The sequence below is a fragment of the Tilletiopsis washingtonensis genome (genome assembly GCF_003144115.1).
Source record: "Tilletiopsis washingtonensis strain MCA 4186 unplaced genomic scaffold FA09scaffold_1, whole genome shotgun sequence".
NCBI lineage: Eukaryota > Fungi > Basidiomycota > Exobasidiomycetes > Entylomatales > Tilletiopsis > Tilletiopsis washingtonensis.
Genome location: NW_020311998.1, coordinates 158,521 through 171,938, shown reverse-complemented (window position 1 = coordinate 171,938; position 13,418 = coordinate 158,521). Strand labels below are relative to the sequence as shown.

The 13,418-nt window shown below is 65.8% G+C and overlaps 5 protein-coding genes across 5 annotated transcripts; 2 read left to right on the top strand and 3 right to left on the bottom strand.

Annotated features, from left to right (window-relative positions):
* Positions 1-2: 2 nt before the first annotated feature.
* Positions 3-2,363, bottom strand: FA09DRAFT_357716 (hypothetical protein). Its single transcript, XM_025744866.1, has 4 exons — positions 1,833-2,363; positions 1,361-1,731; positions 930-1,198; positions 3-878 (listed from the first exon to the last, which is right to left on the bottom strand). Exons 1-4 carry the CDS (start codon positions 2,128-2,130, stop codon positions 8-10), a joined length of 1,809 nt encoding a protein of 602 aa, XP_025601388.1. The 5' UTR covers positions 2,131-2,363; the 3' UTR covers positions 3-7.
* Positions 2,364-2,809: 446 nt separating this feature from the next.
* On the top strand, positions 2,810-4,921 carry FA09DRAFT_327075 (hypothetical protein). The gene is made up of 3 exons (XM_025741263.1): positions 2,810-3,288; positions 3,603-4,402; positions 4,478-4,921. Exons 1-3 carry the CDS (start codon positions 2,880-2,882, stop codon positions 4,520-4,522), a joined length of 1,254 nt encoding a protein of 417 aa, XP_025601387.1. The 5' UTR covers positions 2,810-2,879; the 3' UTR covers positions 4,523-4,921.
* On the bottom strand, positions 4,885-8,187 carry FA09DRAFT_303196 (AP-1 complex subunit gamma-1; the record flags this gene model as incomplete). The annotated part of the gene is made up of 9 exons (XM_025740436.1): positions 7,926-8,187; positions 7,584-7,873; positions 7,386-7,527; positions 7,147-7,320; positions 6,757-7,088; positions 6,390-6,699; positions 5,194-6,330; positions 5,029-5,121; positions 4,885-4,968 (listed from the first exon to the last, which is right to left on the bottom strand). Coding segments are annotated over exons 1-9 (2,667 nt in total), but the record flags the coding sequence as incomplete, so codon positions are not given.
* Positions 8,188-8,463: 276 nt separating this feature from the next.
* On the top strand, positions 8,464-9,370 carry FA09DRAFT_327074 (hypothetical protein). Its single transcript, XM_025741262.1, has 4 exons — positions 8,464-8,559; positions 8,615-8,657; positions 8,716-8,855; positions 9,134-9,370. Exons 1-4 carry the CDS (start codon positions 8,555-8,557, stop codon positions 9,348-9,350), a joined length of 405 nt encoding a protein of 134 aa, XP_025601385.1. The 5' UTR covers positions 8,464-8,554; the 3' UTR covers positions 9,351-9,370.
* FA09DRAFT_327072 (hypothetical protein) lies at positions 9,347-13,329 on the bottom strand. Its single transcript, XM_025741261.1, has 12 exons — positions 13,016-13,329; positions 12,713-12,869; positions 12,568-12,648; positions 11,587-12,512; positions 11,312-11,533; positions 10,649-11,257; positions 10,333-10,599; positions 10,263-10,274; positions 10,189-10,200; positions 10,007-10,136; positions 9,749-9,950; positions 9,347-9,683 (listed from the first exon to the last, which is right to left on the bottom strand). Exons 1-12 carry the CDS (start codon positions 13,049-13,051, stop codon positions 9,512-9,514), a joined length of 2,826 nt encoding a protein of 941 aa, XP_025601384.1. The 5' UTR covers positions 13,052-13,329; the 3' UTR covers positions 9,347-9,511.
* Positions 13,330-13,418: the final 89 nt, after the last annotated feature.

Sequence of the window (13,418 nt, the reverse complement as noted above, 5' to 3'; positions counted from 1 at the left end):
TCGTAGTTTACGATTTGAATTGCGGCGCACCGCCCTGTCCGCCGTCTACCGCTGCCCTCTGATCTCCGCCCTGTCCCTGTCCGCCCTGACCGTTCATCCCCGCAGCCGACGCCATGCGCGCCTTTGCGAAGAGGGCGCCAATGATGTCCACGCCTTCTCCTTGCGCCGTCGAGTCTCCATCTAACCCAACCTGTCCTCCTTCCACCTTCGCTGCAATCGCCCCCACCACCGCCTCCTCATCCTCCACATCCGTCAGCCGCTCCTCCGCCTCTGTCCAGTTCACGACGCCCGCCCTCGCGCCCATCCAATGCCAGCGCTTCGCCGCCGCACGATCCAGATTTGTGTTCGGCACGAGTGCGGCGCGCTCCAGCTTCCACGCTCGTCTTGCTGCTGCAACCTGCGCCGCACGCGAGGGCGTCGGGCGCTCTCTGCTAGAAGCAGTCTCGCCTTCCTTGCCGCTACTAGCGCTTGAGGAGCTCGAGGAAGACGCAGTCTCAGCTGCGCCCGTGGCCGCGAGACCTACGCGGCGAGCACACTCGATGACCAGCCGCGCGATGTTTTGCGTGTCTGCGAGGCCCGAATGCTGGCGGCCCTCGAAGGCGCCGAGGCCGAGCAGCGCCAGGAGGCCATCAATCGTCGTGTCCCGATATGGCGGACGGCGCGCAGCTGGTCCCGTCGGTGGTGTCGAGCCTGCCGTCGCACGCGGTGGAGCAGCAGGAAGAGCCTTACGCGGGCTAGGATCGGGCGTGCGATCGATGTCGATCAATGCCGTGACGCCTTTGCGAATGTCGATGAGGGGCCCGCGCAGAAAGGCAGGCACCGCCTCCATGCCCGAGATCCACGTCTGCTTCACTACGAACGAGCCCAAATCGTACATCCTTCAACAGGGTTCAGCGCCGTGCGTTAGGCGAGAAGCATGCGGCACTCACCCATGCGTCACCCATGCCACGCCGGGGCGCAGCGCCGGCGCCGCATGCGCACTGCTCGACGCCGGACTGCTCGGCACCGAGGTGCTGCTGCTGGGCGCGATGGGCGTGCCGAATGCGGTGCGGGCCTTGGGCTTGGCGGGTGAAGAAGCGGGCGTGCGAGTGCTGGCGCCTCGAGGCCCAGTGGGGGCCTGTAGCAGCGAGTGCCGTGAGAGAAAGGCACGCAGCGTGTTCACCGCCTGCGGAAAGGGAGGCGCCGCATCGATCGTCGCCTGAGGGGTAGGCGTGAGCGACAGGCCGGCTATGACAACTTCCTAGTCCAGCCGACCGCCCTCCATCCTCGTCGTTCCCAGCTCAGCCGCATCCCGCACTCCTCGCTCAGCCGCACCCTGCACTTCTCGCTTAGCCCGCCGAGGCCAGCAGCTCGCACTCACCTGATCCACGCCCGTCAACTCCCTACAGAAGCGCGTCAAGCGCGGTCTCCAGCTGGGTTTGACGTGCGTGTGAAACGTATCGACGACATAGAGTTCCCACCCCGCCTGCTCTGCCTCTGCATCTCTCGTGTCCACCGCCGCACTGCTGCTCGCCAAGCCGGCCGGACTGCCGCCCGAACCGGACGTCGCGCGCGGGCCAAGGGGAATGCGCGGCGCGTGTCGCTGCTGAGGAGAGGGAGAATGGAGATGAGAGAGAGAACGAGGTGCTGTGGGTGGTGAACGAGGCGTCGTAGCTGGCGTGACGCTCGAAGAGGAGGAAGAGGAGCTGGAAATGCGCCGCCATTGCAGTAGCACCACTGGCAGCTCGATGACTGCGGGGGCGGTGCAAACGTCAGTCAAGCGAGCAGAGCGCCAGATTGGCTCCCTCATCGCAACACGCTTGCAGATGAAGCTGTATTGTCTAGCCACTCACTCTCGTTCGGCCATTCAAAGCTCATCGCGCGCGGCCTCTCGCGCGGTCCTCTCTCACACGTCGCCTCGACGTCCAGCACCAAGAACGAGTCGATCTGCGGACTCCATCGCGCTGCTGCAGGTGCATCCGGCGGAGTCACTGCAGCCGCAGCAGCCTCATCGTCGCCCGACGAAGGACTGGCGAGCCTCGCACGGCCCTTCTTGAGGCGCTGCCGCAGCTCGGAACGATGGCCGCGCGTGGAAAGACCGAGATCGTCGAGCGCCGAACGCAAGTCGTCGACGGTGAGCGAGGAGGACATGCGGAAAGTCCGGGACGGCGGGCGGCGAGAAGGAAGAGAGAGAGAGCGGTGCGAGAGAGGCGAGAGGGCGCCGGCGCCGCAGGTTCGCAGCGCCGATGCCAGCGCTGCTTGAGTTCCTGCTCTGTCCCGCTCTGCGCAGCCGGTGCGCACCGAGCGGAGGGCTGGCCGCGATGAAGGAGGCGGCGCAGCGCAGACGCGAGACGGAAGCGGCCCGATGTGGTGGTAGTGGGGAGGTGGAGCGTGTCACGCGAGAGGCGCACTGCCAGCTGCTGCCAGCTCGATGCGGCCGCGCCGCACGCCGGCGCCGGCGTCCGGCCGCGCGCGGTGCGCCAGCGACGCCGCCGCGCGCCGGCCGCGGCGCGCCCCCTGCCCCGCGCCAGCATGGCACCGCTCGTGAGCGCAGCATCGTCGGGCTCAGGCTGCCTCTCATGAGATCCAAATGCGGCCTGGCCAGAAAGGCGATTGGCAGATCAGATCGCACTGATCACTCGCATGAGCAGAAACCGAGCGCTTTCAGCGGCTGCCGAGTCAAGCACGCCTGCGCAGACGAGGGCGCGCGCGGCTGCGGGGAGGGCCATGCAGCGGCCGCGGCTCGCGTGCCGTGGGCCGGCCGGCAGCAAGAGCGGGCGAGGCGCAGCAGGCCAAAGGGGTCCACGCGCGATGTCGAGCCTTGCCTCCGCTCCACGTTCTCCGCCCCTCACCCTCCATCTCAAGCAAGTCCCAGTCTCACACATCTCTCTGCGCCAGCCATGCCTCCTCAGGCCTCCACCAGCCATTCGCAGGCAGCAGCGACAGCAGGGCCTTCATCTCCCTCTTCCTCGCACTCCTCGCCCGCCGCACTGCGGCATCTCGTGCTCGACTACCTCACACATGCGGGCTACAAGGGCACCGCACTAGCACTCGCGCGCGACGGCGCACGCGGAGACGACGAGGTGCAGGCATTGCAGATGGGCATGGCGGCCAAGAGCGGCGACAGCGCCATGGCGCCGCCGCTGTCGCAGGGCGCGGCAGATAAGGACGAGGATGAGGAGATGGACGGCGCTGGTGCAGCGGCGGAGAGCAAGGGCAATGGAAACGGCAAGGCCATCTCAGCGACGGAGGGAGTGAGCGTGGGAGAGCTGAGCGCAAGGGAGATCGAACAGATGGGCTGGCGCAGCGGTGAGTCTCGTTTATTATCGCATGGCGGCGGGGAGCGCTCGGGAGGCTCGGCATGACGCTGCGCGGGGTGGAGGCGAGAGGGTGCCGCTGCGTGAGCGCCGCCGAAGCGTCTGGTACGCCTGTACGAGGCCGCATACACGGGCCTCCTGCGCGGTGCGAGCCGCTCTTGAGACCTGCCGAAGGCTAGATGGAGCAGCATGTGGGCGGCATCGGCTGCCGATCTTGCAGCGTGCCGCCTCTCCATGCTTGTCTACAGTCGCTTGTCTCCATACCACGCCTGATGAGCAGCGCTTACGCCCCCCCTCCCGCCTCAGAGATCCGCTCTCTCATTCTGCACGGCGACATCTACGCCTCTCTAGCACTTCTCGACGCTCATTTCCCTTCCGTCCTCGATCCCTCGTTCCACTACTACGACCCGCCCGGCGAGACGTCCGTGTCGCCACGCATGGCCGTGCCGGCCTACGCCTCCTCGCTCGATCCGGCACATTTGGCGCTCAACCTGCAAATACAGGCCTTCATCGAGAGTGTGCGCAACAGTTCGCATCCGGGAGATGCATCGGACGATTCCACGCCTACTTCCTCACGCTCCGGAGCTTCAAGTCCGTCAGATGCGGGCTCTACACCTCCGGCCGAGCGCGAGGGCGGCGCAAAGGCGGAGGATGAGGCAGGCGGGCGAGGCGAAGGAGTGTATGGCGCGTTGCATCTGGTGCAGTCGATCAATGCGCGCGTCCAACGGCTGCCCGAGTACTGGCGCAGCATGTACCTCAAGGAACTCGAGGGCGTCACTGCGCTTCTGGCCTACGGCGATCTGAAGCATTGTCCAGTGCGCAAGTATCTCGACCAGCATCGTCGCGTCGCATTAGCAGAGCAGATCAACTGCGCCATCCTCGTCTCGACGGGACGCTCATCGCAGCCATTGCTAGAGGCGGCCGTGAGACAGACGACCTTCGTATGGGCGCGCCTTGCCGAAGAGAGGATTGCAGTGCCGGCGAATCATCCACTGCTGGCCAGCGCGCCGGCTCGCTCGCATTGGCTGGAATCGACGGAGACGACTTCTAGCTCGCAGTACGCCGCCGCGAGTAGTAGCGAGGATCCGCGCAAACTCAGAGGCAGAGTGAGTCTTATGCGACCCGTCCGACGCCACGAAGCCGGCCCTTTCTGACTCCAAGTCCTTGCCCTCCTCGCGCAGATTCTGCCGCCGTGGGACCTGCACACGTTCCTCGCCGAGCGATAGACGACTATCCCAGCACGTCGCACTCCTTTCCCTCCTCCTCTGACGACCCTGCTGGCGAGAGCACCGCTGCTCTCCTCGCCTTACGCTCATATCCTCCACTCATCCCGACACATTGCTCCTCCGCCTCGTCCATCCCTCTGCATCATGCTGCGTCCCATCGTGTATCATCTCCCTCTTCTCTGCATCGTCCGCCATTCTCTCTCTCATCGCCGATCTCGCTGTCGCCCTCAATACATCTCACTCAACCCCTGCGGCAGAGCATGGGATGATATAGAGATTGCTGCGCCGTGCGCTGCCGGGGTCACCGATGCGCTGATCAACAGCCTCGCGCGCCGGCCGCCGCATCATGCAGAGGCAAAGTCAGCCGGCAGCGTCCAATCCACCTGCTCCTGGTTCGCCGTGCCGTCGGCCGTGAAGCCAATGCGCAGACGCAGCCGCACTTGTGCCTGGCATGCAAAGAGTCAGCGCCAAGCTCGCCAAGCTGCTCCGCGTGCGCCGCAACTCACGCCGGCGGGGATCATGACGCGCAGCTGCTGCGTCTCCGTCTTGCCCGGCGAGACGGTCGGGTTGGAGATCGCGAGCATCTGCAGCTTTTGGCTCTGCGAGGGTCGCGAGGAGGCGTCAGCAAAGGGCAGGCAGACAGACTCGCGCATCCTGCGCAGGTCACGCACCTTCGGCACAGCGGCCTGGAAGTTGACGCCGCTGACCTCGCCCGCCGTGCTCATGAAGCGCGCCGTCAGATTGACGACGTCGGGCCGTGCGGCGCTGATCGATGGCGCCAGCGTGACGCGCAGGCCCTTCTGGTCGTACGCCGTGTACTGCCGCGGCGCAGCAGCGGCGGCTGGTGCGGCAGCAGGTGGCGGCGAAGCAGCGGCAATGGGCGGTGAGGTGGCTTGTGACGAGGGCCCGGCGCCGCCAAAGATGTCCAGACCGCCAAGGCCTGTAGAGGCGCTGGGCGCACTGCTCATGCCCATCAGGCCATCCAGGCCTGACGACGACGATGACGGCGCCGGCGCCGACGCAGCAGGCGCATCATTGCCAAACAGGCCCATGATGTCGCTCATGGACGACTTTGGCTGCGCGCTGCTCGGAGAGATGGCGGCAGAGGCCGGCGCATCGTTGCCCATGCCGCCGAAGATGTCGGCCAGCAGGTCCTGCGTGCTCTGTGCCGAGGCAGCCGGTGCTGCGCCGCCGGCTGCAGCCTGTGCGCCGCCTGATGGCATCTCGTCGCCCATGAGGTCGAGCAGGGCATCCTTGTCTGTCCGCGTAGAGCCGACGGCGCGCTTCTCGCTGACCGTGCCCACGACCGTCTGCCGGATCTCCGGCGGCGGCATCGGCTCCAGCACGCCTGCGCGAATGTCCTTGCGCGCCAGCAGCGCGCCAAACTCGACGGCGCGCTGCTGGATCTCCACCTCGACGCTGGCGTCGTAGCCGTGCAGCAGGCGCTCGATGCGTGCCTGCTGTGCCGAGTCGGAGATGCGCGTCGTCATCTTCGCCAGCGCCGTCAGCACCCACTGCCGGATGTGCGAGTTGGCATAGGGCGAGTCGAGCACCGAGGCGAGCAGGTCGACCATGTCCTTGGCCTGCACCTCGCGCGCCGCCTCCTCCTCGTCGTAGCTGCCGCCCTGCAGCAGCGTCTCGCCGAACTCGCCAATCACCCACACGGCGGCCAGCGTGAGGGACTCCTGCGAGAAGTCGGCGTGCAGCGCAGAGAAGAGCTTCTGGGCCGTGTACGCCTGCAGCTCGGGCGTGTGGCAAGTGAGGCGGATAAAGGCAGAGAGCACCTCCTCGCGCACGTAGTTGCCGGCCTGCAAGCGGAGGGTCAGCTCTCGTGCGCGCAGCACTGCAGATCGGACATGCAACGCACCAGCTTGAGCACGCGCAGCACCGTGTCAATGTGCCACCGGCGATTCGGCGCAAACTTCTCCGCCGCGAGGCAGATCTGCGTCGTGAGGCCGAGCTTGAACTCATTGTCCGCCACCTCGAGGAAGCTGAGCAGCTCGCGCGTGAGGACGCGCACGTTGGACTCGTTGATGAGGGCATACGACAGCTCGAGGGCACGGCGCCGGATCGAAATGTCGCCGTCGCGCAGACAGTCGAGGATGATGTTGCGATGCCGCTGCACGGCGTTGGTGTCCATCGTGACGACCTTGTTGAGCGTGTTGAGCGCAACATAGCTGCCCGAGCCGCATCAGCAGAAGCAGCAGGCGCGCTACTCGCCCACGGCCACTCACCGGATGTTGTTGTCGCGGTTGCCCAGGAACTTGCCCAGGATGTTGATGGCCATGACGCGCAGGCCATTGTCAGCCTCAATCTCGAGCACCGTGAGCACCGTCTCGTAGAGGATGGCGTTGCCGACGTTCTTGCTCGCCTCGGTGTTGGTGGCCACCTGCGCCAGCACGTCGTTCATCGCCTCGGACGCCGCCGCGTCGCCCTTGCCGAGCAGGCGCAGCAGACGCAGGATCTTGCACTGCAGGAACGGATCTGTGATGCCCGACACGTCGTGCTCGGGCGAGTAGCCCGTCGTGACGAGTGCCTTGAGGTGGCGCGCCATGAGCGGCACCAGCTGCACAAGCTGTCAGGCGCGCTCAACCGGTCGGCCTCCTTCTCTCCTCAACACTCACATCTCTGAACTCTGCCAGTGCCGCCTCGTCCTGCCGGCAGATCTCAATCGCCAGCGTCACGCCGCACAGCAGCACGCCGTGGTTCTTGTCGGAAAGCAGCTGGCGCGCCCGCTCGGTGAAGTTCTCCAGCAGGTCCGGCACCTTGCGCACAATGCGCATCGCACAGATCGCAGCCTGGTTCGTGGGCTCATCAGCCGCGCCCACAAGCTCTCTCCGACGCTGCGTGCGCGTCCACTCACTTTCCGCCGGATGTACGTGTTGCTGCTGCCCATCAGCCGCAGCACCTCGTCGGACAGGTCGCGCGACATCTCCTCGCTGGCGATGTTCGCAAACGTGCACAGCGCCAGGCCCACGACGTACATGTTGGAGTGCTCCATGTCGCTGGCCCGCAGGTGTCAGTCGAGGCATGTCTCGGCGCTCTAGCATGTGCCGCTCACTTCTTCAGGCCGTTGGTGACCAACGTCAGCACCTCAGTGTTCTCATCGAGCAGCAGCATGATGCCCAGATAGCCGAGGCGCTTGTCGGTGAAGCGCGGCGTCGCAACGAGCTTGAGACACTCGATCTGCCCAAAATGCGCCGGATAGCCGAGCATGTGGATGTAGAGCAGCTTGGCAATGTTGTTGTGCAGCGCAAACGGGTCGGCCTGCTTGAAGCCGGAGCGGATCTGCGCCGACTCCTTCTGGATGAGGGCTCGCTCATCGGCGTGCGTCTTGCATGCGCGGATGGCCTGAGAAGATGTGAGTCGTGGCGCGCAGCTGGCAGCTCGCAGCACGGCTCACCTTGATGAGCGACTTGAGATTGTACAGGCCCGCCGACGCCATGAGCCCGCCGAGGCGCGGGTCCAGCGCGGCGACCTGCTGCTGCTTCGCGAAGAAGGACGACATGGCTGCAGCGGCGCCGAGGGAAGGGCTGCCTCGACAGGCAGGGACGTCGAGCGCTGTGAAGAGCGCAGGCCAAGAGCAGAAGCGGCAAGCAGAGACGGAGCAGAGACGGCTCTTGCGCTGGACGGATGGAGGGCGCGAAGGGGTGGAGATGGCGAGGTCAGACGGTGTTGCAGCTGCGCCCCGAGCGCGTCGTCGTGCACGGCCGCCGGCGAGCGAGGCCAACACGGCAGCCTGCAGCCCAGGCGGCGCGCTGCAGGCACGCCGCCAGCAGCCTCAGACGCAGCGCCCACTGCGCCGCGCCGCTGGCGCTGCCGCCGGCTTGCTCGGCCGAGGCGCGTGGGAGCAGCGCGGCCTGCTCTTCTGCGCGCGGCCTCGGCGTGAGCTCATCGCGCGCCGATCTCTGCCTCCCACCACATACCCTCGCACCGTCTCACGCCTTCTTCTCACTCGCTCGCTGCTCCTCGCCTCTTGACTCCTCGACTTCTCGCCTCTGTATTCTCGCCCCTCCGTTCGCGCCCGTCACCATGCCGTAAGCACCGCCGCTGCCCGAACATCTTCTCGCGCCGTCCTGACTCGCTTCGCAGGCTCTACGAGCTCTTCTGCGTCGCTGCCTGTGCTCCCAAGTCTGTGCGTCACGCTCCGCTTTCTGCATCTCTGGCCTGTGCTGACCATACTTCACCTGCAGGCGCCATTACAAGATCTGGTGCGCGGCACCTCGTCGCTCATCCTGCAGAACGGCGGCGCAGTGCGGGGCATGCAGAACTGGGGGCGGCGAGCACTGCCGCAGCGCGCGCGGCGGCATCAGCTGTGGCACACCGAGGGCGAGTGAGTACCTGGGCGAGGGCGAGAACGAGCTCGATAGGGATACGTGCAGGAGAGAGATGGTCGGAGAGCACGCGCGCTGGCGAAGGTGCGCGAAGCTCGCGCTGTGAGATGATTTCTCTTAATTAGACTCGGATGCCCTTCATGGCACTTGACATCAAACAAATCAGAAACACTACTGATCACAGACGCGGAGGGAGGGAGTCGGAAGCGATGGGCTTGCGGCTGGCGTTGCACCTGCGTATCGCCCGGCTCAGCGTTGACGCTCCTTCTTGCCCCAGCCACTTCCTGCTGCACTTCGACACCAACCCACGCGTCCTCGCTACTCTCACGGCACGGCTACGAGCCGACCCGCGCGTGATCAAGTACACGGCGCTCAAGCTGGGCGAGAAGCTCGACGAGATCACACCCAAGGCCGAGCTGGCTGGCTCGTACGGCCTCCTGGAGTCGGCCGTGCCGTCGGGCGGCACCATCAACCCGCCGCGGAGTTCTCAGTGAGATGTGATTTTGTGCGCAAAGCCCAAGTCTGTGTGTGTGCCCGCGACCGAGACGAATGATGAGGGATGATGGTGTGGGTGACGCTGGCATGGTGTTGATGGTGGGGTGACTCTTCGTGACGGAACAAGAGGGGAAACTTGCGCGGCCCTCACGCGCGCTCGCTACTCGCGCAGCTTGGCGAGGGCCTCCTTGAGACGAGCAATGTCGGTGCGCAGCGGCGTCTCGACGCCCGGCTTGACTGGCGCCTTGGCTGCGGGCTTTGCGCCAGCGGCGCCGGCTCCTGCATGCGGATGGTACGCGTGGCCTCCTGCCGACATGCCATCTTTATGCAGCCTGAGAGATGAGGAGTTGGGGTCAGCGTTGCTCGTCACCGAGTCTGACAAAAGAGGAGCACTCACTGGCCACCGTCGTCATCGGCGCTCCAGGCGTCGAGCTGCTTGATGACCTCGTCGGCGCGCAGCTTGTAGAAGGCCGGCACGAAGTCCTCCCAGCACGCAGGCGGATTCTGCAGCTGCTCCAGCATCGCCACACGCACCGTCTGGCGGCGCGTGTTGCGGCTGTACGCAACCGAGCCGGGGCTGCCCTCGAGATTCTCGTAGCCTGCAGGCCGAGGGCGTCAGCAGGGAGCTTGCATGAGAGGCGCGGAACGAGCTCACCGGGCTCGAGCGTCATGGGGTCGGTGACGCCCAGGATCATCGACTGCACGCTGAGCAGAATCTGCAGTAGCGTCGAGCGGCCGCTGGCCCAGCCGGGGCCGGACCATGTGCCGAGCAGAGACAGGCAGATCTGCAAGATGGCCGTCAGCACTTGCGAGTGGCGGGCTGCACGAGCTGCTCACCTTGCCTTCGGCCTGCACGTGCGGTGGATAGAATGCGTTAGTGCTGCAAAGGCGTTGAGGAGCGCGAGACTCACGTAAAGATTGGGCTATGCGAGTGACAGACTGGTAAGCGCGCTGCAGACGCTCGCGGCACGTCACACTCACGCCCATGCGAATCTGTCCGCCCGACGTCGTGACGATCTTCGCCTTGGGCGGCAGGTGATTGTACTCCGACGGCAGGAAGATGTCGAGGAAGAAGAGGCCGAGGTGGTACGGTGAGCCCTCAGGCCCGACGAGGCACGCCTTGATGAGGTCGATGCGGCTCTCGTCGACGCGCAGGAAGATGGTGCCGCTCGGCAGCGAGTTGCGCATCGCCGACAGCTCCTTGGCGATGATGAGGCCGCGCTTCGGATTGTCGCTGGCGTTGACGTTCTGCGGGGCGCGTCAGCAATGAAAGGCGGCGCTCAGCATCAGCACGCACGTTGACCTCGTTGCTGAATACGTGGCGCCACGTCGGCTTGGCCTCGGCCTCGCCCTCCTTCACCGCCGCAGCCGGCACGCTCATGTCGACGTGCTCCATGCGCTGACCTTCGGCCCACGCCTCGTACGCCTTTGCCGCCTCCTTCGCCGCCTCCTCGGGCGTTGGCACGGCCTTGCGAGCCGTCTTCGAGCGCGTCTGCGACCCGACGTGCGCCGGCGGCGGAGCGTTGCTGCTGCTGCTGGTCACGTTGCCGAGCAGAGCAGCCAGGAAGGCATCGCCCTTCGTCTTGGCCAGGTTGGCGTCAATGGTCGCGACGTTGCGCTTGAACGACTCGCAGAAGGCCACCAGCTTCTGCGAGAGCGGGTCATACTCGATGGGACTCGGCGAACGCGGCCGCTCCTCTTCATCGCCGCCCTTTGCGCGGCGGCGGGCGAGGCGCTCGCGCTCGATCTGGGCCTCGTTGCGCTTCATAGACTCGAGGAAAGCCTCGGTCTGCACCAGGATGCTTTCGGCGCGCTGGCGAGGGCCCTCGGAGCACTCGTACGTGACGTGACGCTCGCGCTTCTTCTTCTTCTCGATGATCTTTACGTCACGCCGAAGCATGACCGGCTGCGATGCGGGTGAGTAGGCTGATGACGCCCGCGCAACAGGCCGGTGACTCACCTGCGCAAGCAGCGCCGACAGTGACTCGTGCAGCGAGAGCGTGCGGAACCACTGCAGCATCTCAAAATAGAGGTCGTAGCGCTCGACCATGTCCGACAGGCTGTCTGAGCGCAGCAGGCGCGAGGCGATGGGCAGCAGCCGGCGGCGGATCGCGGCGATGCTGCAGGCGTCGGGCATGTAGTCGCTGCTTGCCGGGTTCGGCTCGCGGAAGGTCATCGGCAGCTGCGAGCAGTATCAGCTCGGGAACGACGTGCCACCACTTCTGAGGCACTCACGTATGGACGCAGCTGCATCAGCGCAAGGTGCAGCGCAGAGTCTGCCTCCTGCTCCTTCTTCTTCTGCGCCTCGATCCATCCGTGCTCTTTTGCGCCCGAGCTGCCGGCGTAGCCCGTGCCCTTGCTGTTGCCCTTGTGAGCGGCTGGGTGCATGTAGTTATAGTCATATTCGTCGCTCGAGTCGTCCGAGCCGTATGAGCCGTCGGTCGAGCCGTCGAGAAAGTTGTTCCCCGCCTTGGCCTTCTTCTTCGTCGAGCCGCCCGCTTGCGGAGCAGAGTCGGAACGCGGACGCTTCTGCCCGCCGTTGGAGCTCGGCGTGTCGCTCCCGTCCTGCGTCTCGAGTGCTCGCTCGATGTGCGCCAGTCCGGCGCCGAGCAGCACCGCCTGCATCTCGCCGCAGTGCAGCAGTGCTGGATCCGCGAGCAGCGAGAGCTCGGCGAGCTCGGCCGTCGACGTAGCTTGGCCTGTCGGACGCGGATGCCGCACAGCGCTCTCCGGCCTCTTGCCCTTGTCTTTGCCCTTTGCCTTGCCCTTCGCCTCGAACTCACTCTTGCCGATCTCCTCGATCTCGTTGGCAGGAGCGCTCTGCGTGCTGGTGCCGCCGCACGCGGTGCAGATCACTGTGCCGCACTTGCACTGGCACACCGCGTTCTTGCCGAGGTGGGCGACGAACTCGTCGATCGTCGGACAGAGCACCAGTAGGCTCTCAGCGTCGGTGCGTGTGCGCTTCTTGCGGCACTTTGGGCACGCAATGTCCTCCTGCAGACGCTGGTAGAGGCCGAAGAGATGCTGCTGCTCCGCGCCGACGCTCGGGCCCTTCATGAAGTTGGCCAGCGAGAGCTTGTGTGCCACGGCGCCGCTCGCCAGCGTCACAGGCGTCGTGTCGTCGTCCTCGTTCTCGATGATTGTCTCCGTTGCGCCTTTCTCTGCGTTGCGCAAGGTCTCAGACGGGCAGCAGCAGCGGAGGCAGAGACTGCTCACCGACAAGGCCCACGTCACGGTACGGGTCCGGGTCGACGAGCTCCTCGTCGTCGTCTGCCAGGCTGATTGAGTCGTCCACGTCTGCAGAGGGGGAGCGCAGGCATCAGTCAGCAGATCTTTACGTCTCTGGCAGCATGCCACTCACCCTCGTCCTCCTCGTACGACTCTGCAAGTTGGGACGATCCCTCGCCGTCTGACTCCTCGGCGATGTGCGCAAACTTGCCTGCGAAGATGGCCTCGGCTGCATCCTCGACGTCCTTGCACTTGGCGAGTGCAGCGACGGCAACGGCGCGGTTGATGCCCTGTCGAGGGCAAGAGCATGTGAGCTCGAGTTTGAGCGCGCCTCGCGCCGCGCGTCTGCGGCTTCGCGTGATAGCGTGCGCCTCCACTCCAACACAAAGCGCAGGTGCAGCTCTGCCGCCCGCCACGTCGGCGCAGCAAGGCTCACCATCTGCACGAGGCGCTTCACATCGCTCGAAGACATGGCTGGAGAAGGAGCGGGGCGAGGCTAAATCTGCGCAGACGTGTGCATTGGCGAGCGCTGGTCAGACGAGGCGACGAGGGCGCGAAGCACAGGATACTGGGCGCGAGCAGCGGCGGACAGGCCCAGAAGGCAGAGCGACCTATGCGCTCGGGCTCGTGCACGCAGGACGTCGACTGGCTATCGAGCGGAGCGGACGAAGCAGGCAGTGTGACGCTAGGCGGCGCAGCGATGGCTCGTGCACACAGAGTGCTGGCAGGCTGAGGGAGCTGCGATGGTGGTGGCCGGGAGACAAGAGGGGCAGGCGCGCCACTTCGCTGATGAGAGGCTAATTTGGGCACGGCGCAGCGGCGGCGCCGCGCGCCGCCGC